General features: G+C 40.2%; 2 protein-coding genes across 2 annotated transcripts in view; one reads left to right on the plus strand and one right to left on the minus strand.

Moving 5' to 3' along the window:
• The window catches only part of LOC139465708 (sodium-driven chloride bicarbonate exchanger-like), a 139,368-nt gene extending 133,520 nt beyond the window's left edge, over positions 1–5,848 (minus strand). Inside the window, exon 1 of the mRNA XM_071247517.1 lies at positions 5,642–5,848. The gene's annotated coding sequence lies outside the window, so the exon portion shown is untranslated. The remainder of the gene's footprint in view (positions 1–5,641) is intronic.
• Positions 5,849–13,840: 7,992 nt separating this feature from the next.
• Positions 13,841–27,953, plus strand: LOC139465710 (zinc finger CCCH domain-containing protein 15-like). The gene is made up of 12 exons (XM_071247529.1): positions 13,841–14,001; positions 16,770–16,871; positions 17,622–17,730; positions 20,430–20,573; positions 21,140–21,225; positions 21,617–21,722; positions 22,143–22,219; positions 22,341–22,409; positions 24,682–24,759; positions 25,416–25,517; positions 25,646–25,790; positions 26,613–27,953. The coding sequence occupies exons 1-12, from the start codon at positions 13,930–13,932 to the stop codon at positions 26,828–26,830; spliced, it is 1,308 nt and encodes a 435-aa protein (XP_071103630.1). The 5' UTR covers positions 13,841–13,929; the 3' UTR covers positions 26,831–27,953.
• The last annotated feature ends 5 nt before the right edge of the window (positions 27,954–27,958 follow it).

The raw sequence follows: 27,958 nt of genomic DNA on the forward strand, positions 1-27,958 counted from the left end.
TACCCATGTCGGGAATCGAACCCGGGACTTCGGCGTGGCGAGCGAACGCTTTAACCACAAGGCTACCCGACCGCCACACTGGGTAATAGAGGGCGAGGGGGTGCATTTTATTGTCCACACGGGTACACATTCTCTATTCCATATATATAGAATGCCAAACGAACTCCAGTGTCAGACCAATTTTATGAAGCGAGTGAATAGTTCTTTTATCTGACGAGCGATAAGGTCGTCACTCCCTAACAATAACATGGACCTACGACTGTCGATGGCTTGTGGAACCACAAAGTTTACAAACACGTCACACTACCATATGACGTAATGTTGTGAATTGTCCAGCAAGATACACGACGAAACAATGCCATGTGACGTCAGCCTAGCAACAAGGTTGCTGGGGTCATTGAGTGTTCTAAGCTCCTCTCAGTGATGTATCATCACTACCCGCAATGATATTGAATTAGCCCAGGGATGTTTGGAGTTTTTAATATTTGTAAGTGAAAATAGTCCCCGTAGTACATAAAACACGCACTTTGGTGTTAACACGAGCTTATCTTTAATAAATAGTGGTATCTTCAACGGACGAGTAATAAAAATCCATACAATTCGGATAATGTATGAATTCACGCGCTTCATATGAACATGGCAAAAAGACTATTGTTGACGTAAGACAGATCTGAGTCCTACATAATATATCTTAAGGTTGAGTGATAAAAATATTTACATAGATTTGTGTACAACAGCTTTCAGTCGGATTCGAACGACACGACGCAAAAAATAGCTGTCCAATCAATGTGCTATGTGGGCGATAGTATAGATGGAGATTGTGATGTCATTTCCGAAACGAAGCCATGGTGATGATTGGTTTGTTTGTTTGTTTGTTTGTTTGTTGTTTAACGCCGCACTCAACAATATTCCAGCTATATGACGGCGGCCTGTAAATAACCGAGTCTGGACCAGACAATCCAGTGATTGGCATCATGAGCATCGATTCACGCAATGTGGTACTGTATTGTTTGTTTTTTAACGCCGCACTCAGCAATATTCCAGCTATATGACGGCGGTCTGTAAATAACCGAGTCTGGACCAGACAATCCGGTGATTGACATCACGAGCATCGATTCACGCAATGTGGGATGACATGCATCAACCAAGTCAGCGAGCCTGTCCACCCGATCCTGTTACAAGCATTGTCGCCTTTTACGACAAGCATGGGTTGCTGAAGACCTATTCTACCCCGAGCCTTCACGGGTCGCTATGGTGACGAGCGGGTCCAGGATGATCGTGGATGCGAAAGTAGATGCGTCGCTGTTCACCAGCATTTTCTTTAACACTTTTTCCACACATTACATGTTGTTTTCAAACTCAAATCTATTTTACCGTTCAAAGCGGCGTTAAATCAAACTCACTCATTCGTTCGATGCAGTTTGTTATGTTGAGATTGCGCTTACTACATGTATATTCATGTATAAATCTGTTTTCTCCTAAATAGTAGTTGTCCCTTATTAGAAAAACAACAACAAAAACAAACAAAAACAAAAAACTTTCATTCATGCACCTTTTGTTGTCATGATACAGAATATTTTGTCAGTCACCGTTACAGATGTACAGTATTTTTCTCTGAAACAGAATTTGTGGTAACAGATTATACCCCCAACCCCAACCTACCACTCAAACACCCTTTTTGAATAATGAATATAAACAATCACTTTACGACCCCGATGCGTACATTGTATGTTAATATCATTATCTCAATCAATAAGCCATAAGTCAGGAGAAAGTATGGATTAGGATATTTACACATTATGTGTTGATTCGATTATCTCACCAAGGATGTCAAAACATGAGTAAGTGAGTGAGTTGGGTTTAACGTCGCTTTTAACAGTTTTCTAGTTATATCACAGCGTGCCAACTTAATGTGGGAGGAAAGCCCGAAGTATTGTGCTGACTAACCTAGAAACATAATTGGGGTGGACCGGGATTCGAACCCATAATCATAGGTTTCTGGCGTGCCCAAGGGGCGCAACTATGCACAGCGAATCGCAGCGGCTTAGACGACTGGGCCACCCGTGCCCCCATCAAAACATGAACGTCATTTATCCGAATTAATGAAACATGAGGTGTATTAATTACATTTAACCTCTATATATGTTGCAAAATATTTTGTAAGTGCCAATGACATTAAGAATATTTTCACGATTTGGTCAGATTTTGATAGTTATTCTTGTTTGTCGTTAATAATCTAAAAAACATAATCTTAAGAACATCAGTCGATCTGAAACCAGCATAAATGTATTATTTATCAATTGGTGAAAAACTAGTCCATAAAAGCCACATCGCTTCAGTATACTCAGAAGTGACATGTATTGATATATTTCAAAATATGTTGGCATATATGTTTGTATAATAAGTCAAAGTGACATGCGTAAACTATTGCGCAAGCAGATAGTTGTAGAGAAAAACGTATGAACTATCGTGCCTTGTCAATATTTATTCACGACTGTGGGTTGTTGCCTTTGTTATCAGAGCCGAGATTCAACACTGCTTATACAAAAATCAGAGTGTACGCCGTGCAACCCGGTGCTTATGGCAAGTTTGATTTGTGCAAGTCGATCTAGCACCTATATATAGGTATTTAGCTTGATACAATCACGATTTCCGTTACCAGTTACAATTGTCCAATAAACTGTAGCAACAACAACAACAACAACAACACTAGATTATATCATAATTCTATTCAATGTTATCCTGGGATACATACTAGTATGTGAAATTAAATGTCTGTGAGTTGAAAGGCTGTCGATAAATTTAGTGCCTCCAATTCAAGGTCGTGTCAATCGGGGTACAGTAGCAGAAAGCGATCTTAGCACTACTACTATCGCAACTGTACGTTAAAGTATGGGAATTACGATCATAGAAGCGCTAAGAAATTAAATATACTCTGCAGAAAAAGAAACGCAAAAGTGATTTTTAGATGCATATTTTGTATAAATAATCAAGCGATGGTTCACATTTTGCACACATCATTCTCATTGACCCATATGGCACACATAGAACAGTACATTTTCAAGGTGAAGCAATCAGATCCCGTGTTGTGGCCTGGGGAATGTTCACTCTCTTCCAGCACTGCCTGTTCTGTTTGAGGTTCTATGGTTGTAGCTCACATGCCCGCAGTCTGGGGAGACCTGGGGTCCACTTCCTGTATGCAAACAAAACTTGTCTCTATTGTGGCCATACTCTGTGACCCTGACACAATTGACGTCACAGTCGACGGTGCAGATCCGTCAAAATGACCAATCGAACTGGTTGTCTAGCGCGAACGGTTCCCCACTGCCTTGGCTGATATCGTACGCAATCCTTGTGTTGACGTAGTAGTAGAGGTGGCCTTGGTGGTTCCTTCACGTATCTGACGTAGCCGTATGACTCTGTCCTGCGCTGTGCTCTAGGAGTGATACGTGGAGAGCCGAATCTGGCAATGTCCCATGTGTATGATAACAGTTCCACAGTCTTGTAATCATGGCAATGGTGGTTAGTGTTACCCGGTAAAACCTGAGTACGACCGATGGCGTTGTTGTGTCGTGGAATGTTTTCGCTGTTCACTTGCTGCAAGATTGTGATAGCAAACAAATGAAAACCCAACAAGTGATGTTGCACGTGCAGGTCATGTTGGTGTGTTTCGGCGCCAGGCTCTCATGTGGTTTGGTTTTGTCGATTTTCCCCATCTTCTAACCAAATTTCTGCTGTACCTCATTCAATCCCAATCCATGCAGAAATTACTAATTAGCAGAATTAGTTTTGGTATTAATTTTGTATGGATATAGGCCACACTTTGTCAGATATTTGCGATTTCATTACTTTTGCGTTTCTTTTTCAGCAGAGTATAATTAATGCAATGCCATGCAGCATGTGATATGGTCATGTTACATTTACGCATATAGACCTAAACCTACCGTGAACACTGTCAGGTATTACCCGTAAGACTCATATTGTTAATAAAATGGGTTGCGTTTTGGGCCACCACTCACAGGTGGTCGGTTTATCTGACTATTTTTCGAACCCTGGGAGCAAAATGTAAACCTCCAATCTGTTTTATAATGATCCATGTGACAGCATGTCATGTACGGTTTAAAATAAAATAATTGATTGCATGTCGTCGTATCCCAATTGAGTTGATCGATGCTCATGATGCCAATCACTGGACTGTCTGGTACAAAACAACAAACAATGCAATCTGAGTGTTTGTCGTTGAAATAATCGAGTTTAGATAAGAAATCCAGTGATTGATATGAGCAACGATCCATGCCGTCGGGGTTCGATGACGTGCAATCAAACAAGTGACCGAGCCTGACCACCCAATACATCAAATCACATTTTACAACAACCCCGGGACCAATTCTATGTTATAACCAGAAATCAATAATACAGTCTGGGTCAGGCAGACCGGTGGTTGACACTGTGAACAACGATCCACGCCGGTAGGGCACTCTCAGCCTGGTTTATCATGTTAACCACCGGATCCTCATTTCATTTTACAAGAAGATGTGGAACAAGGGAGTCATTCTGTCCCTGAATCCCCCCATACACGACCTTACCCTGTAAAGCAAGCAGCGCTGTTTAAACGTAAAAGCAGATGAAGCAACCATAAAATGCCCACAAGAGGAGAGTGCACATGATGTTATTTATAGCCGCAATAAATACATTCCAGTTTTATTACGGTGGCTAAAACAAAATCGAGTCTGGCTCAGACCAACCTGAAAGCACGACCAACGATCCACACCAGAGGGTCAAGGGGCACTGGGAACCAATCGAGGGAACTTAATGATTATAATCCAAACAGGGTTCTTCCAGCTTCCAGAGATTTCTAGCAGATTGATAATAATTACACTGGCATGCCATTGCATGGCCATTGCATTGAATATTCATTGCATTTCATGGCTATCTCATTGAAAGGACAACATCCAACATATCGGTTCAGATAACCGACCAGTTACACAAATGAGAAAAATCGTTTTCTGTCAACGTTTTATGGTCCTTTAAAATATGTGTTGTATGCGTTTAATAAAAGTTTACAAAACTTTTATAAGTAAATTCAAAGTTAAATGCTATATGTACATACATAGGTTCAGATACATATGGAATTTCTCGGTATAGAATCTTATTCCCACGGTCACATTTGATGTCCTTCGGAGAAAATGAAATGACGTTTATATACCAATTGTAAATGTACGTGCATGAATGGCATTGTCATCGCTTTTTGTGGTTTCATTAAATAAAGCACCCTACCAGCGTTACTCACTCTCTTATTTATTCAAACGCTCACAATAAATACATCATACGTGGATAACAGTCTTTCTATGCTTCATGGTCAATACGAGTTGTATACAAAAACACGTGAAGTATTGACGATGGGTTTGTTTATCCAAATACACAACCAAGGCTTATATAAGTATTTAGCGATATACTCCAACAATCAAGTAGTCGAATTTTCAACAGCTGTTGACTTTATCTATAACACCGTGTCCGTTTCGTGCAATACTTCCATAACTAAGACTTAAATCATTCTCACTATAGATTCTATAAGCACTCACTTTAGATTCTATAAGCACTTAAATACTCTAAGTCTGCACAAAACATGCAGGTCACTCACTTTGATCCTGAAATGTACAACGTCTTGTTTAGTAAGTCGATGAGCTTCCAAAATGTGCTTCCATTCGAGAAGAAATCCAGACTCTTCACTGATCAAACAGAACATATGCACTTTACATGTATAGACTAAAGAAAATGCAATATGATGTTTGAATCACAGCGCCAGGGAGTCAGTGCGTGTGAACGTAGACATACTCAAGTTAGGATAAGCCTAACATTTCTACTAACAGGGTCATATCCCCCATTTCACATCGCCGGATGCACTCCGTGCATATGAAATGTAATCGCAGTCAGAATACAAATATCAGAATATTAAAAGGACAACCGGAAAGTCATTCATGGCAGTCAGCCTACGGATAGACAGAGGCCGCATCTGAATTCGACAAGTGCCCGGCTGGTTGAAAGAGACGGACGTGAGGTATTGAAGTGCGGGTGTTGTTATTTGAGGGTGGTGCATCTAATCGTGGGGTTCTGATCAATAAAGTTGTAGGAAGATTCAACGCCTGTCACATTTGCTATTCGCGGTTTGTGATAAATGATGTTTTGGTCTGGGAAAAGTCCAAATTAAATGTACAAAAACATTCTGAATGAACGTTATTCTAACGGGACTACAGAAGTGAAATTATAGCCTCTGTGAGACGAAATCGACCACCGTTATAAAATCTAAGAAGGTGTTTTTGCATTTCGGTCATCTTGACAATTTCTTTCGTGTCTTTTTTTTATTACGTTGAGGGCTGATCTACGCATTAAAACTAAACTGGAATATGAATTATTCGGCCTCATCAAATTTATCCACCCTTCTCAAAGAAAATAATTGTGATAAATTAGAGGACCTAAATTCTTACCCAGAATCCCCCGGATCAACAAAATATAATCTGACGTTTCTCGAGAAACTTGTGACGAAGATTTGTCAGTACTGGTTTCTACTCCTACCAGTGTGAAGCACACATTTGCTGGTTGGGGTGAGTGTATATTCGTTACAGTATTTTTATATCATTTTAGGTCCTAACCAAACTCATTGAAAAAAGAAGGCAGATATAAGAGACTCCGTACACGGATAAAGTGCCTGGTTGATGTTATTATATAATAAGGCCTCATGGCAAATGTGCTCAATTCGCTGTAAACATACTGTTGACTCCGGACTTTGTCGACTTTTAACACCAGCAGTGTTTCTTTTGCTTAGTAATTGAAGCAGTCATAAAATAACATCATATATCCGCAGGGTGCTGCGGAAAGGTGAAAAGGAAATGCCGGTGTCAGAGAGTGGGATTTCCCCCCTAGCCTAAATTCCCCCCGGAAAAGGGGCTATATAGCTAAATTTCCCCAGAGGAAAAATGACTACATAGCCATATTTCCGCTTTAGAGTCAGATTTCCCCCCTTAACACAAGGGGGAAGTATAGCTATACAGCAGAATTTCTCCTATATCCCTCAGATTTTTCAATGCAGTATTAAAAAACATAACCTACTGCACCATTTAAGTTTACAGTGCAGACCTGATAGAAATCAACTAGCAAAGTGTGTTTCAACTAGAAATGTGACGTATTGTTACTGAAGTCAGTTGGAAGATTTTAAATTCGCTGAATTACCTCAAATACACAACAACAAAATAAAAATAAAAAACAACATTTACCCTACTAAATAAATATATAATAAATAAAACATTTCATTCCGTCAGTGACAAAAGGCTGATCTGATCTGTCGAGTGACAGATCCGCCATATCTCACTGTCGAAATGAACTATCCTCTATTTATTAAAATTAAGAATGTATGGCGCAAAAAACGATTTTAATCATGGTTTCTCTTGTTAATTACTCCATCAGCCAGCTGTACATCTAGGTACTTTCCATAATAGACATATATTTAATTATGGGGGAAATCTGACTCCAAAGCGGAAAATTGGCTATATAGTGTATTTTCCGGGTGGGAAATATGGCTATATTGTGTGCTTTGCGTGGGAAGTATGGCTATATAGCCAGTTTTTCGGGGAAATTTGGCTATATAGCCCCTTTTCCGGGGAAATATGGCTATATAGCTCTTTTTCCGGGGCAAAATTCCACTCTCTGACACCGGCATTACGATTCACCTTTCTGAAATGTGATACAAGTTTCAAATGGAAATGTTACGATAAACATGCATGAAATTATGTTAAATGCTTTAAGCATATATATTTATATAAATTGATTCTTTGTAACTTCAAGGGTGAGGGCGGGAGAGTCCACCCACAAAAATCAGAAACCATCAGTAATTTTACTTTAACAAACAAATCAACATGCCACCATAGTAGGCAATGCGCATACCAAAATATCTTCAGATGTCAAAAGAAAAAAAAGGGTTTACTTTAAGTAACAAATCAACTCGCGCAGTTGATATTTGTAATTTATCATCCAAAACTGGCTCCCACAGGAGATATCGCTTGGATTAGATACATAGAATACTAAACGAGCTCCCGTGTAATACAAATTGTATGAAACGAGTGAATGGTTGTGGTATCTGACGAGCGAAAGCGACTCAGATACCACACCTATTCGTGAGTTTCCTAAGATTGGTTTTACACGGGAGCGAGTTTAGTATTTTATTTATTACTTGCCATTTATAACGTTTTTAGAATTATACTGTTGAGTATGAGTAGGCTGACACCTACACGATCCACGGCATAGTCCAATTGAGTTTAACAGAATAATACTTCAAACACGTCAAAAGTTGAAACGTTTGAATTTAATACCATACAACGGTCCACCTTTAGAATTCACAAAATTATCGTCGGGCTAAGTCTATCGCAACTCACATACTTTAACTTAGACTAACAACTGTCGTTGCGCTACAATAGACTTACGACAGGTATAGGGCTATTTTAGATTTACGACAAACTTAAGATATCTTAGAGCTACTATAGTTTCGAAAATATGCTACGATACCCTACGATTTTCTTACGATAACGTTACGCTAATCTTAGGGCTAAGATCGTTTCGAAAATGTAGGCCCTGCTGAGGACCTTGCACCTCAAAATTTACAATAACGTCACAATACCCGATGACATAATTTGTGAAATTTTGTTGCAAGATCCATCGGCGAAACAATGCCATGTGACGTCACACTATTTAAACTATGTATACAACTTATGGTACATTGTTGATGTAATATGTTGTGAATCTTCTTCAAGAAAATTGTTTTCTATTTCTTTGTTTACTGATTAAGCGACCGAAAATGGCATGAAAATGGCATAAAATAATATTTTTTAAAGAATGATTTTATGTTCTATCCGTCAAAACTTAAAATAAATCTCAGTAATTAAGAATAATACTGTATTTCAACAACTAGACGCCCCGGTGACCATTAATTTCGCTCAACCCGTTGACCCATGCAGACCCATCTGTAGCAAAGTCAGTGGGGCACCATTGGTCCTGCAATGCAGCATCTGTAGCCAAGTCAATGCGGCACCATTCGTCCTGCAATGCAGCATCTGTAGCCAAGTCAATGGGGCACCATTGGTCCTGCAATGCAGCATCTGTAGCCAAGTCAATGCGGCACCATTCGTCCTGCAATGCAGCATCTGCAGCCAAGTCAATGCGGCACCATTGGTCCTGCAATGCAGCATCTGCAGCCAAGTCAGTGTGACATCAGTAGTCCTGCAATGCAGCATCTGCAGCCAAGTCAGTGTGACATCAGTAGTCCTGCAATGCAGCATCTGCAGCCAAGTCAGTGTGACATCAGTAGTCCTGCAATGCAGCATCTGCAGCCAAGTCAGTGTGACATCAGTAGTCCTGCAATGCAGCATCTGCAGCCAAGTCAATGCGGCACCATTGGTCCTGCAATGCAGCATCTGTAGCCAAGTCAGTGTGACATCAGTAGTCCTGCAATGCAGCATCTGCAGCCAAGTCAGTGTGACATCAGTAGTCCTGCAATGCAGCATCTGCAGCCAAGTCAGTGTGACATCAGTAGTCCTGCAATGCAGCATCTGCAGCCAAGTCAGTGTGACATCAGTAGTCCTGCAATGCAGCATCTGCAGCCAAGTCAGTGCGAAATCAGTAGTCCTGCAATGTAGCATCTGCAGCCAAGTCAGTGTGAAATCAGTAGTCCTGCAATGCAGCATCTGCAGCCAAGTCAGTGTGAAATCAGTAGTCCTGCAATGTAGCATCTGCAGCCAAGTCAGTGTGAAATCAGTAGTCCTGCAATGTAGCATCTGCAGCCAAGTCAGTGTGAAATCAGTAGTCCTGCAATGTAGCATCTGCAGCCAAGTCAGTGTGACATCAGTAGTCCTGCAATGCAGCATCTGCAGCCAAGTCAGTGTGAAATCAGTAGTCCTGCAATGTAGCATCTGCAGCCAAGTCAGTGTGACATCAGTAGTCCTGCAATGCAGCATCTGTAGCCAAGTCAGTGTGACATCAGTAGTCCTGCAATGCAGCATCTGTAGCCAAGTCAGTGTGATATCGGTAATCCTGCAATGCAGCATCTGCAGCCAAGTCAGTGTGACATCAGTAGTCCTGCAATGCAGCATCTGCAGCCAAGTCACTGTGACATCAGTAGTCCTGCAATGCAGCATCTGCAGCCAAGTCAGTGTGACATCAGTAGTCCTGCAATGCAGCATCTGCAGCCAAGTCACTGTGAAATCAGTAGTCCTGCAATGCAGCATCTGCAGCCAAGTCAGTGTGACATCAGTAGTCCTGCAATGCAGCATCTGTAGCCAAGTCAGTGTGACATCAGTAGTCCTACAATGTAGCATCTGTAGCCAAGTCAGTGTGACATCAGTAGTCCTACAATGTAGCATCTGTAGCCAAGTCAGTGTGATATCAGTAGTCCTGCAATGCAGCATCTGCAGCCAAGTCAATGCGGCACCATTGGTTCTGCAATGCAGCATCTGCAGTCAAGTCACTGTGACATCAGTAGTCCTGCAATGCAGCATCTGTAGCCAAGTCAGTGTGACATCAGTAGTCCTGCAATGCAGCATCTGCAGCCAAGTCAGTGTGACATCAGTAGTCCTGCAATGCAGCATCTGTAGCCAAGTCAATGCGGCACCATTGGTCCTGCAATGCAGCATCTGCAGCCAAGTCAATGCGGCACCATTGGTCCTGCAATGCAGCATCTGCAGCCAAGTCAGTGTGACATCAGTAGTCCTGCAATGCAGCATCTGCAGCCAAGTCAGTGTGACATCAGTAGTCCTGCAATGCAGCATCTGCAGCCAAGTCAGTGTGACATCAGTAGTCCTGCAATGCAGCATCTGCAGCCAAGTCACAGTGACATCAGTAGTCCTGCAATGCAGCATCTGCAGCCAAGTCAATGCGGCACCATTGGTCCTGCAATGCAGCATCTGTAGCCAAGTCAGTGTGACATCAGTAGTCCTGCAATGCAGCATCTGCAGCCAAGTCAGTGTGACATCAGTAGTCCTGCAATGCAGCATCTGCAGCCAAGTCAGTGTGACATCAGTAGTCCTGCAATGCAGCATCTGCAGCCAAGTCAGTGTGACATCAGTAGTCCTGCAATGCAGCATCTGCAGCCAAGTCACTGTGACATCAGTAGTCCTGCAATGTAGCATCTGCAGCCAAGTCACTGTGAAATCAGTAGTCCTGCAATGTAGCATCTGCAGCCAAGTCACTGTGAAATCAGTAGTCCTGCAATGCAGCATCTGCAGCCAAGTCAGTGTGAAATCAGTAGTCCTGCAATGTAGCATCTGCAGCCAAGTCAGTGTGACATCAGTAGTCCTGCAATGCAGCATCTGCAGCCAAGTCAGTGTGACATCAGTAGTCCTGCAATGCAGCATCTGTAGCCAAGTCAGTGTGATATCGGTAATCCTGCAATGCAGCATCTGCAGCCAAGTCAGTGTGACATCAGTAGTCCTGCAATGCAGCATCTGCAGCCAAGTCACTGTGACATCAGTAGTCCTGCAATGCAGCATCTGTAGCCAAGTCAGTGTGACATCAGTAGTCCTGCAATGCAGCATCTGCAGCCAAGTCACTGTGAAATCAGTAGTCCTGCAATGCAGCATCTGCAGCCAAGTCAGTGTGACATCAGTAGTCCTGCAATGCAGCATCTGTAGCCAAGTCAGTGTGACATCAGTAGTCCTACAATGTAGCATCTGTAGCCAAGTCAGTGTGACATCAGTAGTCCTACAATGTAACATCTGTAGCCAAGTCAGTGTGATATCAGTAATCCTGCATTGCAGCATCTGCAGCCAAGTCAATGCGGCACCATTGGTTCTGCAATGCAGCATCTGCAGTCAAGTCACTGTGACATCAGTAGTCCTGCAATGCAGCATCTGCAGCCAAGTCAGTGTGACATCAGTAGTCCTGCAATGCAGCATCTGCAGCCAAGTCAGTGTGACATCAGTAGTCCTGCAATGCAGCATCTGTAGCCAAGTCAGTGTGACATCAGTAGTCCTGCAATGCAGCATCTGCAGCCAAGTCAGTGTGACATCAGTAGTCCTGCAATGCAGCATCTGCAGCCAAGTCAGTGTGACATCAGTAGTCCTGCAATGCAGCATCTGCAGCCAAGTCAGTGTGACATCAGTAGTCCTGCAATGCAGCATCTGCAGCCAAGTCAGTGTGACATCAGTAGTCCTGCAATGCAGCATCTGCAGCCAAGTCAGTGTGACATCAGTAGTCCTGCAATGCAGCATCTGCAGCCAAGTCAGTGTGACATCAGTAGTCCTGCAATGCAGCATCTGTAGCCAAGTCAGTGTGACATCAGTAGTCCTGCAATGCAGCATCTGCAGCCAAGTCAGTGGCCCTCTGAGAAGAGTGGTGTTGAATCCGATTTCTTGCGATCAGACCTATCACATCTTCTCATGGTCGAGTTGGGGCGTGCATCCGTGGTGGGCATAAGCAATACTGACTGACAATTGTGACATTATGAAGGATTAAAAGGAGTTTCATTTTACGGATTTCAGTCTTGATGGTTGATCGAATACTCAACAACTAACCCCAGCCTCCAGCTTGGGTCACAATACCTTCTATATATTTTGTTCTCATTCATGGCATAAATTGTACTGATGTTGATATATAATTCATGTTTTTGACAATACAAGTATGTATATGTTGTATTTTTCCACGCAAGGGTAAATGATGCTTATTTGGCATTTCACATCACAGTCAACAACTGTTTCAGTCATATCACAGCGGGACAAGTGGAGTCAATAACCTTGGCCAAAGACTTATATAGATATATCTATATCTATACCTGTCTTAGCCTTGTCCAAGGATACCACACAGTGACTTGCATGATATGGCATCTTGAAATGGAGGATTTGAAATGATTATTTATAAAAAAAAGAAGTGTTACAGACACATTTTCTGCCATGATCATGTCTCGATGTCAAAGATTATGGTTTAGCTCACGAAATACTGAAGTATTGAGGATGGCCATATTGCGGGAGAGACTTTTTGGGGGATGAGATTTTTGTTCAAGCTGATTGAGGCTGAATTTGTTTTATGAGCTGTGGGTTGTTTTCTTTCCAAATCCCACACCTACACCTACTCGTGAAGATCCAGGATTGAATAAGTCTTCTGCAACCCATGCTTGCCATAAGGCGACTGCTTGTCGTAAGAGGCGATCGACTCACGGTATCGGGTGGTCAGGCACGTTGACTTGGTTGATGCATGTCATCGTATCCAAATTGCGTGGACCTATGCTCATGGTATCAATCACTGGATTGTCTGGTCAACACTCGATAATTTATACAGACCGCCGTCATATAGCTGGAATATTACTGAGTGCGGCGTCAAACAACAAACAAACACACACACACACACACACACACCCAACTGGTCGATCCCATAGTTGTGTCAGGACGTGTCAACTTATCAATGTTTTGTCTGTAATAAGTGTGTCTGTTTATAATTTGATTTGGGGCGGTCGGGTAGCCTGGTGGTTAAAGCGTTCGCTCGTCACGCCGAAGACCCGGGTTCGATTCCCGACATGGGTACAATGTGTGAAGCCCATTTCTGGTGTCCCCCGCCGTGATATTGCTGGAATATTGCTAAAAGCGGCGTAAAACCATACTCACTCAGTCACTCACTATAATTTTATTTATTTTTGTTGTTGTTGTTGTTGTTGTTGTTGTTGTTGTTAATTTGACCAAACTGCTAAATTGAACGTGTGCGAACTTGAGACAAGAATATCAACTCGGTTATTGAGCCCTGAGTTTAACTCTGGATAAACGAGTGGATGCGAAACTTCGTGTTGTGAAGATTATCTTTACCTGTCGGCCATTGCTGCCTGGTGGCGCAACAGCGTGCTATACATTTCTAACATATATTTAACACATTTGTGAGTAAGTAAATCATACACTGACCAAGATGCCACCGAAGAAGAAACCAGATGGTCCGAGCAAAAAAACTGAACAGAAAAAGAAGGAAAAAGTTATAGAGGTATTCCTGAATGCTACTCGTCATCACACCGCGTTATTACAGCCCCCCAGTTTTCGCCTGCCATGTAAAATATGCCGATATAACATCACTTTAAAATACTTATTGTTTGATCCATTTGTGTGGATCTTTCACTGTCGGGCTATTTTATTTAATTAGTACGGTGATTGCGCTCTATTATTATATTTACATCATGAAATAAAATAACGCTTGCATGATAAGAACATATGACTAAAAGATTGAATCTAAGGTCTCCAAACTGATATACCGGTAGTCAAGCAAATTAAATTAAGCTCTTAACTGACAGAATGAAAGGTATACAGCTCAAATACACCAGACATTAATAATTGGAAACACTCTTTTGTAATGTAATGTTTACGAACGAACACCCACACTGATTAAGTGATTTAGGAATGTAAGTGTTACTGTTAGGTGATTTGAAACAACAATCAGTATAAATACGTATGTTAAATTTAGAAGGTTATTTGGCTACATTTAATGTACTAGGACCAGTAGTATGTGGTTTAAGTGGCAACAATCAATGTGGCATCAAAATAGATTGGACAAAACACGCAACAAGGCTTGAGGTTTTGTTATGGCATGGAATGTCAGTCCGTCAGACTTGTGAATCCACATATCAAGTTAGGATAACCGATTCTGGAATCTGTTTTATTTTGCCATATTAAATATAATGTCTTCTCTTGATCATCATGATGGTTAGTGCTAATGCTGCCATTAGGACCCACAGATTTTAGAGGCTGCAGGCCCTAACTAAACTATTCAGGCCCTTTTTTAAAAAATTGCAGTTTACTGTGACAAATATACCAACCTGTATATTTACTGCAGGCCGTAAGGACCCATACAAACTTGAAACTATAGACCTGAAACAAGATCTACCTGCCACTGGCATACACACAGACAGTTAATTCGAACACTGGATCATCTTGATTTTTATGATTTTGAATGTGATCAAGAGCTGTATTTAGATTAATACATTTTTGCAGATATTTACCAGTTTACACTTTAAGTAATTGTTTAATTGCCATTTTGACTAATCATGCTAATTATCAGTAGGAACAAATAAAGTAAATGTTGGTATCAGTCTTATTATGTTTTGTCAGAATCTCTTGTCATGCTTGTAGAGCTGTTTAAATACTATGCCTGAGCTTAGATATTTGTGTATATGTTGTGTATATTTGTAAAAATATTATGGAATAAGTGTGGTAAGAGTTTAGCTGGCAGGCTTGGATACCCATTTAATTTATTTGGGGTTGCTTTTTGACATAAAACATGCTCCTCTCAGTCCAATTCTCTTACAATATCGTTAAAATTAGATCTCAGTTCTCACTACTGCTAAACAAAAATCTGAGGACAATCAGGAGGAAGGCAGCGGCCACCAATCATTGACTGCATTTGGTTGCGCCAAGTGAGGAGTTGGTTCACTATACTGGTAAACATATCGGATCGAAGGTACCATCATCTACCACTGCGAAGTGATCTTCTCTTGGAGTGAAAGTTGGAGTATTTGCAGCACTTATGTTCTACATGGAAGCTCAAAGTTTTAATTGCCACAACAACAGGCTTGAAAATCTCCTTGGTTGCAGGCTCTCTTTTGTGCCCAATGACTGCAGATCAATTATGCCGTTTTCGACCACCTGCTTGTGACCTTAACGTCATTTTACTTCATCTATCTTCCGAGGTCTATGAGCCTCCAAAAGAAACGGATTTTGAGCATGTCACCCTCAAGAACTTTTTTCAACTGGCTCCAGCAACAGCTGCATGAGTCAGTGAACTTCATACTCTTGATGTTAACACAGTTGGTTTTGTGAGGCAACGTCACAGGAAAGTTTTCCTTGGGCTGCTTTGGGATTTTATTGTGAAAGAATCGGCTCCCTGGCTACCCATATTGGCTGTTCACAATCCCTTCTCTTACCTTGATTTTGCAGCACGATGATCATGAAGACATCTCCTTATGCCCGGTTTGAGCTCTACGCATCTACCTGAAGGCTTCTGCTACACTACATCGTTCTTGGAAGAGACTCTTATATCCCATTATCCACAGCGGCCCACACTGAAGTCTCCCATAATATGGTTTCTTTCTGGCTCTGCTCGATGATTGTTCAACTTGTTCAAGTCTACATCTTTATGTGTTGCCTCCTCCAGTGACATCTAATCAACACGAGATTAGAGCTGTCGCCTCTACGATGTCATTGCACAGTAATTGCACGTTGTCCAATATTATGGAAGGGTGCTTCGTTTCCCACTACATATATCTATGTGATATCTCAGTCACAGATGTCCGAGGCCGTCATCAGTTTGGTCCTTTGGTTCTTGCACAGCGCTTCAGTTCATCAGCACATATGACGATACAACGTACATACTTCGGCTGAATAGTGTACTGTAACTTGTACATACCATGTGCATACAGAAATAAATATTGGAATTTTGATACTTTGTTTATTATTATTGCAATTCAGGTTTCCAGAATGAGTACCCATTGGAGGGCAATTAGAATGATCTGTTGAGACATAAGTCTTCAACATGCCGTTTGGGGTCGCAGTGCACAGGATTACAGTGCATAACCCATTTGTTTAGTCTGGTGACCATGGTGATGCTGGAATGTGTTCGGGTGTAATGTTTATTAAGCTGTAACCTTTGTTTTAGATGGTTTCCACTCCAGGATTCAAAGTAGAAGGAAGAAATTTTAGTATGAGATAGGATAAGTATATAAATATACAATTTATTATAAAATTTCAATTTCTTTTTCACAGGATAAAACTTTTGGGTTAAAGAACAAGAAAGGAGCAAAGCAGCAGAGGTTTATTACACAAGTAGAAAAACAAGTGAAGTTTGGCAACCAGAAATCCAGCAAGGTGGGTACAGACTTGAAAAACCTTTTTCTGGGGGTAGATGGAGTGTGCTTAAAAGTACTTTACTGCATCTAATATATTTTAGTTGTGTACCTATAAGATGTTTTTGATCTTGAAACTTTCTTGATTGAATATTTGTTTGTTATTGCTCTGTTTTTTCTTAAATATTTTTATCATGATCATTATGATAATGAGATAAGACAAAACAAATTTGGAATGTAGCTAAATTTGTTTTTCATAATGTATTTTCTTTCTCTGACAGGTATTAAATGTACTTTCATCCTCTAGTTGTCTCAGTAAAATACCAGATGAGCAAGTAATATGTTATGTTTTGTTACCCATAAGAGTAGAATTACTGTGGGCAATAATATTCTGATATTTGCACATATGCATTTTATCGGTACTCAATGCTGATTTGAAGCGATCTAACGTCACAGTGCTTCATTGTTAGGTCAAATATGATATGATGTCAGCCATTGCTCACAAAGTCCCAAATTAATTTTGTCATCTGAACAAGAGGTTGCCTTCAGTGAAGTTTCCCTGTAGGTTTGACATTTAATACTTTTTTCTTCATGTTTTTCTTAAAATATATTATCTGTCCCTTGTGAATGTAGGCTGTAAGTCTGTCACCAAAGGTTCCGAACTTAATCAATTCATTCATTACGGACAGATAATCCGTTGATTATCTCTAAATAATTGTTTTTTGATTATTTGTGTTGCATTTTGATGTCTTTTTTGTTTTAATGGAAACAGGCTCAGACCCAACAGGAAGCTGAACGAGCCAAGAAGAAGGATGACAAGAAGAAAGAACTGGATGAACTGAATGCTCTGTTTAGACCTGTTGCTCAAACAGTCACTCGAGGTGTGTAGACACATGCTGAGGATGGGGATCACTGTACTGTGTTAGGCTTACTTTCCAGCTCATTGTATCGTTTATGTGAAATTGATTTGTCTGTTTGAGTATTGATCTTGCATTTCAAAGAAAACCCTATCTTATGGAAATACCAGATACATTTAATGAAGAGGTTTTTTTTTTGTTTAGTTACTCTATAAAACATTTAGAAATCAGGTAAGTTTGACAGTGAATTTACAGGGCCTTTAACCATGTTAAAAGATACACAACGCACGCACGCACAGATTGGAAGATCGCACAATTCACCGTTATTTACAGCAACCACGGTCATATTACCACTGTTGACGCTTTGAAACAAACTTTAGAAGACAGAGAATGGATACAAGATTCAGGGTCTCTACAAGTTTGGTCTTTGCTTCTGGCGCAAAAACTGTCACATCCCAGCAAACTCAGATAAATACATCATATACACGTGTCCCTTTCTTTGCTTTTCGATTGTCTTTCAACGTTAACCTTGGTGTGGAATGTTTTTTTGATTTTTTGGGTTTCCCAGACCTTCAACAATGAAGTCACCATAAGGCGCGGACGTTCCTAAACATAGAACAGTGTCCCGAACCTTTATTCTGCTCACCTCTGCCTTGAGTATTTGTGATGTAGGATTTTGGTTCGAAGATCCTTTCTATGGATGTTGTTAATTGTTCCTCTTCACGTGCTGGTTTGGTTGATGGACTCGAATGTGTTTCATAACCTTGACGTAGCGTTAAAAGAGATGCCGAACAGTCGCACCTATTGTCCTTGGGAATCGATACTGGTCCTTAATCAATTTAAGTCGTCGGCTGTTTCGTATTCCCGATCTCATGCTGTTTGTTTGATTAGCATATCAGGTTCGTCAACACCGTTTGGTCATTCGTTTTTTCCCAGTCACAAGTCCATCCACCTTCTTCTTGTGTATCTCACAGTTGTAGTTTACACAGGCTAGGATATCTGCGGCCCACCATCCAACCGTTGGATAAAATGCATAGTGTGAGATAGGATATGTTTAAAAATTCAGAAATTTTTGTATGATTTGTATATTTATGTACTTATCTTATCTCGTATGCGATATGAAGGTTACCATGTGGAAGGTTACCCTGCACAAGAGCACTTCATTGACCCAGTTGTTTGTCGTAACCATAGAGATGCTGGGGTGTGTTCGGGTGAATGTTATTGTTTTAGAAGCTGGAAACATGGTTCAAGAACCTTTCCACACAGGATCAAGGAAGATATGCCTAGTGTGAGATAGGTATATAAATATACAATTTAACCTAAAATTTCCAATACTTTGACTTGTTGAAAGTAATATATGTGGCTATTTGACTATTATATGTCTACATAATGTTTTTGCAATCGAAATACATGTAACACAGGAAGTCCCTACAGTGACTGGTCAAATTGTTCATTTAAAAAAATCCTGCAATGGCAATCAGCTCTACCAGAGTGCTACAAGTGGAGGTCATCTGTTCTCAATGTCTTGTATGGCCACCATTAGAGTCCAAAACTAACTGGCTTCGTTGTCCCATGGAAGCAATCATATGCTGATGTGAGGCCTGGGAAATGTTCACTCATTCTGCCATCAGTGGTTGTGCCTACTGTGATGTGCTCTCAGTTGTTGATCCAGTGCATCCCATAAATGTTCGATTGGGTATAAATCTGGAGACCTGGAGGGTCATGGGAGGACCTGAATATTGTGATTCCTGAAAAAGGCTGTTGTCAGTCTTCCTGTGTGAGGTCTGACGCCGTCTTGTTGGAAAATGATGTTTGCTTGTTGGATAATGGGAAGGCCATGTGGCCTAAGAATCTCATTTGTGTAATCATGGTAATGTTGTGCCGTTAAATTCGTGCTTAAACGGTGCTGCATGGAAAGACCTGCCTACAGCTGAAGATGATTCTCCTGTTTGCAGTCGACCGATGGCGTTTAGCCTTAGGCTTCCATCAGTTGTGGCATATTTTGCTCTTCACTTGCTGTAAGATTGTGTTATCCAGCAAATGAAGACCCAATGTTTTTATTGCCCAACAAGTGATGTTGCATGTACATGTCATGTTGGTGTGTTTCGACGCCAGGCTCTCACATGGTTGTGTTTTTCAATTTTTCAATCTTTTCACCAAATTCCACCAGTACCTCATTCTTTCCATATAAATCAATCCCAATCCTTGCTGAAATGACCAATACATTTTGGTATTAACTTTTTATGGATGTCGGCAACACTCTGTCAAATATTTACGATTTTACCACTTTTGTGTCGTTTTGTGTTGCCATCTCCTCTATTTTCATTTCAGTCTTTGAAATTGATAGACGGGATTAAAGTGCAAATTAACCTTCTTTATGCTCCACATGTTTTGAGTACGATATTTGCGTTTGTGATGTTACAATCCATCAAATTCTGTAAAATTGTACCTGCCCCGGAGACTTCCACTTTAACTTTGCTTGACTTTTCTCCTGTTAACAGCTGGTTAATACCAAAAACTAGTCATTTGTGTTTCCTAGACAAATGGTGTCATTCTTATCTGATGATATCCTTGCGTCCCCAAGGACTTCATTTCAGCTTTTTTTGCAAATAGGAGAAAGTTGAAAATTGCCCATAACTTGTGAAGAAAAGAAAGAAAAAGCTATTACATGTATATTGTTATTCATGTCCTCTTTTTAAAAAAGAAATGTATATTTGTTACAGGTGTGGACCCTAAGTCTGTGCTGTGTGCATTTTTCAAGCAGGGACAGTGCGGAAAAGGAGACAAATGCAAGTTCTCCCATGACCTCAACATCAATAGAAAGGGAGAGAAGAGAAATCTCTATGAAGATGTTCGGGCTGAAGAAGGTAAGTAAAACATATACTGCCGAACATGTTCCACTTGGTAGCCCAGTGGTTAATGTGTTGTTTATGACACAGACAGTAAGGGTAACATTCCCTTAATAATTTGAAGCAGTGTTATAGTTTCTACTATCATTTGTGAAATGTTTATGTTATGGACAATTTAATAATATTGGTATGTACATTATCAGACATGTTAAAATGGTGAACAACTTGTCTTGTTCAGCTCACCTAACTGAAATATTAAACCTTGATGTTGGATAAATGGTTCTAAACAATTATGACAAATATTTTTTGTTCTTTGTCGCAATGATTAATTTGACCCCTCCTAAGTGGGTTTGGGGGCGGTCTGGTAGCCTAGTTGTTAAAGCGTTCGCTCGTCACGCCAAAGACCTGGGTTCGATTCCTAACATGGGTACAATGTGTGAAGTCCATTTCTGGTGTCCCCTGCCGTGATATTGCTGGAATATTGCTAAAAGCGACGTAAAATCATACTCACTCACTAAGTGGTGTGTCCATGCTCTGTGACCTTGAGTCTATTTATGGAGCACGGTAATGTTTGCTACTTCCAGACAACATGGCTGACTGGGATGAGGCCAAACTTGAAGAAGTTGTCAACAAAAAACATGGAAAGGAATCCCTAACCAAAACTACCATTGTAAGTTGTCTTTCAGTGCCTGGGTTAGTATAAGAAAAATAACAATTTTAATTGTCATGATAATGCTTTTAGGTATGTGCAAGTAAAGTAATCTCCAGCACAATCAGACTATTTAGCACACTGTTCCCTGAACACTTGAAATAACGCCTGGGTGGATGACGTTGACTACAGTTTCTGACCTAATTTTGATTCAATACCAGGACTACTATTGTATGTTCAGCCAATATTTTGTTGAATAACATCAATGAAACAATATGAACCTAACAGATCAAATTCTGATAAGTAATATTTTAATTTTCCCTTCCCCACAAAGTTGGAGCTCAGAAAGTCTTCTATGTTAAACTTTGCCAACATGTGTCTCTCTGTTAAACCTGTGTCTACTTTGTGACAGATATGCAAGTTCTTCCTGGAGGCTGTGGAAAACAGTAAATATGGCTGGTTCTGGACCTGTCCCAATGGTGGAGACAACTGCATGTACCGCCATGCCCTACCCCCAGGTAATGCCACTTCCCAGATTATGCCTGACCCCAGGTAATGTCCGTCCCCACATTATGCTTCACTCCCAGGTAATTCCCCTTTCCAGATTATGCCTCAGCCTCATATTATGCCTTAGCCGCAGGTAATGCCCCTTCCCAGATGATGCTTCACCTCCAGGTAATGCCCTTCCCCAGATTATGCCTCACCCCCATGTAATGCCCCTTCCCTAGATTATGCCTCACCCCCAGGTAATGCCCCTTCCCTAGATTATGCCTCGCCCCCAGGTAATGCCTCTTCCCTAGATTATGCCTCACCCCCAGGTAATGCCTCTTCCCTAGATTATGCCTCACCCCCACCCCAGGTAATGCCCTCTTCCTCAGCTGTAGAATGTCTGGGCAGTTACTGGATGGTTTGGTAAGAAGCTCATCTTTGTGTTTCAGGTTTTGTGTTAAAGAAAGACCAGAAGAAGGAGGAAAAGAAGGAGAAAATTACGATAGAGGAGCTGGTTGAGAAGGAGGTAGAGTAGGAGGAACATGTCATGAAACTGTTTTACAAAATACTTTGGTACTGAGTCACCTGATTCTTCCAAACTTCAGATATTTGTTGGTTCAAGTGAAACGTACTATTCTCTGTTTCAGCGAGCTGCCCTAGGCCACAACACGACCAAAGTTACATTAGAAACTTTCCTCAAATGGAAGGAGAGGAAGGTAAGTGGGACAATGTCCACTGCTATAATGTCCTCAGTAGATATTTTTTGTAGTTATTCACAGTAACGAATCCTTCAGGAATGCTATCCCCGATGATGATGTCCTTGATAATAACTTCAGTTGATATCCACAGTGATAATGATGGTATCCTTGGTAAAGATATCTTCAGGAATGGTATCCTCGGTGATTATATCATCAGTAATTATGTTTTGAGTAAGATCTTCTGTAACGATCTCACAGTCATAATATCCTTAGCAAGCTACATTTTGTTGGAATAACATAAAGTGCAAGTATCATGAAAATAGTGATAAATTTTTCTTACATCATTATATAGCTAGTATGATGTACAATATGATGGCCGAGAAAGACCGTGTTAAAATGGAAATTTAGCGCTGTTGTGCTTGATTAAAAGCACATATTTCTTCATTAAAAGTAACAACCCAAATGAATCTTTAAAGTGCTAACGAGGAGGCCTGCAAGTATTACCACCAGCCAGGAACAGAATATACGCGATCATTTCATTAGTTGCAGGTAGACCTGTGTTGTATATATAATACTGGGATGGATTCCATTTATGTCAAGAGTATGGCTTGTGAGTGTGTGTCAAGTAACCTTAATTTTACTTGAAGTATATAATTTTAACGTTGTTAAATATTGTCTTTTTCAACTTTAGTCCTTCCTCACCCCAAAATCTGTGCCGTTTAAAGGATAAACACTGATTGATCTTTGTAGCCAATTAGTGGTAATTAACTAGAACAATGTTTGTCTCACGTACAGTCACTCATCTCGCAACAACTGTATGCACCTCGAGTAGATTATTGCATAATGTATGCCAGCAGTCAGTCCAGGTATCATTAATCACTCAGCCATATGTATAGTGTAACACAGACTCAGGAGTCTTTGACATGTTGATTCATCTTTCTAGTGCTATTTAGGGGCGGTCGGGTAGCCTAGTGGTTAAAGCGTTCGCTCGTCATGCCAAAGACCCGGGTTCGATTCCCGATATGGGTACAATGTGTGAAGCCCATTTCTGGTGTCCCCCGCCGTGATATTGCTGGAATATTGCTAAAAGCGGCGTAAAACCGTTCTCACTCACTCACTCACTCACTCACTCTAGTGCTATTTCAAAACAAACGAACCAGTCTGTGTTTTTCAACCACTTGTGATCCATGCTTTCAAGATGGGGATCATCCTGGTTATCTTCGTCACTATTGTCAGTCACATGTTCAAACATGTAGGGGTTCACTTGTACTTCTTACCCAGAAATATTCATATTCCACGATACATGTAACTTGAAAACTATTGTCGCTGTCAGAGCTGGATATCGGCAGGTTATGATTGATTTGAGCTCATGATACTGCAAAAAAAAGAACGAAGTAAGTACGAGCAATGCTTCATCATTTTATGCACAGATCAGGGAATGGTTTAAACAAAAGTCTCGCAACAAATAATGAAAGTATGGAAACACCAACACAAACACAAACACAATTGAAGAAATAGCATGTTTCGCACATCGTTTTCTCACTGAATAGTGTTCTCAATTTGTGATATAGATGGCCTTTGTTACATTTCTGCTGTTGAAAGAAAAAGGAGTATACTTAATCCTTTAATCTCACTCATACAAAGTGCAGTATGCAGATGGTCATTGTTTTATTGTGGATAGAATTCCAAGGGGTGAAGAATAGGTTTGCTTTGCTGAGGATGTGTGCAGCCGACTATGACCATGAACGGAGGCTTGATAGCTAGGGTCTGAACAGAGGGCCAGGCTTGTTAAGGGATGAATTGTGTGATATTGGAGGAAATAACCTTCAACATGACCATATTTGGAGCCTCTATATCACTTCTGCTGTATTTTCGTCTTGGTCTTGGTCTTTGACATTGATAGGACTTAGTTCAAATAAGCCATATTTACATGCTGCTTTTGATGTTTTGAATACAGTATTTGCATTAATGATGTTGCAATCTTTCCAATCCTGCAAAATTGTATAAATCCATGAGACTTACACTTTAATTGATTGAGTTAAATAAGGTGTGAAAGAAAACACCATTTTGTCAGTTAATGTCTGACTGGATAGGTGACTGAATATTTGAAGAGATTTAAAATAATTTATTCCTCCCTGCAGCATTGAAGTTGAAATCTATAAGTCAGTACCGTCATTGATACTTCTTCTAAATTCCACTTACAGATATTTTGTCAGTTGTAGAGAAGAAGATTTTGAGGAATAATGAACATTCTTTGTTGTCTGTCTTCACACAATGATGTTTTTTGTAGAGAAGAGAAAAGGTTGCTCTCTTGGAGGCAGATCAGGATAAGAAGAAGACCGATTTCAAACAAGGAAAACTGTTTGGGGTGAGTCAAAAGGATTTAATTTGGATCAGGGGTCCACAATGACTGCGAAGTACGGGTACCAGGTAGTATCAGGATGGATATGCTTTTGGGAAAAGCGGCAATCATTGGTGGCTTGGATGAGTTGCAGTGTTTTAAAATTAGGGAGGTTCCAGGTATTTCATGTGTCATATTTGAATCTAGAGACTGCCTAAATCTGTTAACATTAGGGCTATAGCAAGGACTCTTGGGCTCTCATGCTCAATTTTAAGCAGTGTGTTGTGTCATTGCATCAGATGCCACACTGTTTATTTTATTGTTTACAGATTTTTGTTTACCAGTTTAGTTGCAATAGGAAATAAATTTCTGTTGTGCAATATTTCTTATATAAGTTTGGTTGAAACTTTTGTGAAGGGTCAGCCTATCTCCTGGGGAAACAAATCAGTTCTAGTTCTTAAAATGTGTTTTCAGTAACGTGTGTCACAGAAGGCTCCTATAGGAGTTTGCAGTGGCCTGAGACTTTATGCTTTGCATAGAATGCATTTAATGTTATTAACTATGTACAGTCAACTTTGAAGGATTTGTTATGGAGTATGGACTTTGCACTCTTTGCTATGTTATGTAAAATGGACTGGAATTACATTTTTGTTGTGAAAACCCCTTTTCTGTTTCATGTTCAGATCTCAGGTCGGCAGATGTTTGAATTCAATCCTGACCTTGTCTTTGATGATGATGATGAAGCAGGTGATGGGGTGTTGATGCGAGAAGAGAACGAGGAAGAGGTGAGTTATCTCCCTTTGCCACTAGGTGTCCATGACATCACTGCTGGGAAATGTGAAAGCTCTCACAAAGAGTCCATGTCATCCATTTAGATGTCGATTTCTTTTACATGTACTTATTTTATTTTCAGGAGGCCAGAGTGGTAGATTTGGATGATGGCAATGTCACGGCCATGGCAAAGGAGGCTGATGGGACAGGGACGCAGATGTCAGAAGAGCAGCAGAATGCTCGCATTCAACAAATACAGGAAGAAGCCAAAAAGACTGTGGAAGAAGGTTTGTTGCAATTTGGGGGTGGGGGGGGGAGCAAACTGAAGGCAACAATATTTTGGCTATATCATAGCAACCTGTAAAATTCAACTCTGGTCCAGGAAAAAGCAAAAGGTTGATATTATGAGCAACTTACACCAGGGTACAATGACTGTAAAGTGTAAATCCAACTAACTCTCTCCCCATGTGACATTCTGCATCATCAGTTCTGGTGTGCCTGCTTTAGGTGTGATATGCTTTCAGAACAAAAGCTAAGAATTTGCTCTAGGACTGTTTTCTGTCTTGATATGAGCTGTTAGAATCTAGGTATTGGTTCCAAAGTCAGTTACAGTTTTCTGAAATGTCTTGGAGACTCATCAGTGTTTGAATATGCATTTCTACTTGTTGAAACAATTATTTATAACATGTCATACTTGGTCTCCTTTATCTAAAAATTTCTCACAATATGGGTGGAATATGCCTTTATCAAATTCAGTATGTAAGGGAGGTAATCATGTAGTAGTCATAAACATGGTGTAAGATATTAAACCCGGAATGTATTGAAACCAGTATTTTTCATATTGTGGTAACATGTATTAATATGCCTGAATTGATAAAGCATTTTGGGAAAATTATTTTAATATAAATTTGATTGAAGACCTGATTATTTGTTGTTGCAGTGTTGATGCCTTGTTTTCGTTTGTAACTGCACAGGTTTTAGTGCAATTGAAAGCCTTCTACATTTCTTTGAGATTTTCTCCCCCTTCTCTGTAGAAACTAGTTGTTCTTGAAGTCTTATCAAAAAGAGATGAAACAGATAAACATGTGATCATGTTTATTTATCTTCAGAAGAGGGCAAAAAGCTAGATATTGCTGGAGCACTACCTGAGGAAAATGGAGGCAGTGGTGATAAAGAGACGTCAGGTACCGATGCTGCAATAGCTGCTGCTGTGGCTGCTACAGTCAATGGAGAAATAGCTGACATGCCAATTGATGAAGATTTATTTGCTGGAGATGATATAGATGCTCTAGATGAAGACTTGGACACCTTAGACTTGAGCGATTAAATAACATCAAAACATTTACCTGGACGAATGAGAATGTGTTACTGGACAATGAAGAGGAGAAAAAAGGACCTCCGTTGGAATTTGAAGATTTTTTCAGAATATTTCTGGGTTTAATATGTGGAATAAATCTGAGTACTTACACCTTGATTGACAAAATGTTAATGTTTGTACAGGCATTGTTCATAACAGGCTAGTTTTCCTGACTTGTATATAGCATGTTGAAGAGATTTATGAAATGGTTTTATTTCAAGGCAGTCAGATTTCAACATTTTAAATTGTTAATATCTTAAAAGATTTTTGAGCTTGTTAATTAAGGTATGATAAAAATTTGATATGTTAAAATCTAAGTGTTTCAGTTTGAAAGTAATAGCATTTGAAATGTTTGATTTAACAGTTTTGTATATACATTAGTGCTGATCCCTTATTTTACGATACTTGATAATGGGATCGTCATCCATATTTAGACTGCCGGTAATTTAAAAAAATATGTTTGATTGGAAAGTTCAATCTTCAATATGACAAGTACTAAGGCCTGTGAGCATGAAAAGTGCTACAAATAATACATTTTTTTCTGTGTTCAATAAAATGTCCGTGGAACTATGTGTGACCCATGATTTGGTGATGGGTACCTCTCTATTCCTTTCCCCTGATGGAAGTGGTGTGACAGTTTCAAACACAACCTGCTTGAAATGTGATATGACAGCAGCATCTGCCAGCAAGACACCTAGAATGCTTCGTGAAAATTACACTCAGCGATGCTTTGTGCCATATACTTATCCCTGAAGTTATTCCTGATATTACGAGTACTCACAAAGTTATTTACACAACAGCGTCAAGTTGTTGGAAAACCAGGGACACTGATGCTTCCTTTCCTCCTCCCCCTCCCCATCCTTAGGACATGTAGATAAGCCCTTGTTATTTTCTGTTGAGGTGTTGAGTGAATTATTCATATTGAACATGTGATGGTGTAATGCTTGAAGGGTGTCCCACTTAAAACATGCTATCATCAGACTCAACATGAACTGCAGCATTAAATGTTTCAAGCAGATAAGAACCCAAACCTATATTGCCCAATAAGGAAGAGCCAGTTTATTATGTAAAATTAAAACATTATTTAAAATAACGGTG

Source organism: Haliotis cracherodii, unplaced genomic scaffold (genome assembly GCF_022045235.1).
Source record: "Haliotis cracherodii isolate W230 unplaced genomic scaffold, xgHalCrac1.p SCAF_18, whole genome shotgun sequence".
NCBI classification, from domain to species: domain Eukaryota; kingdom Metazoa; phylum Mollusca; class Gastropoda; order Lepetellida; family Haliotidae; genus Haliotis; species Haliotis cracherodii.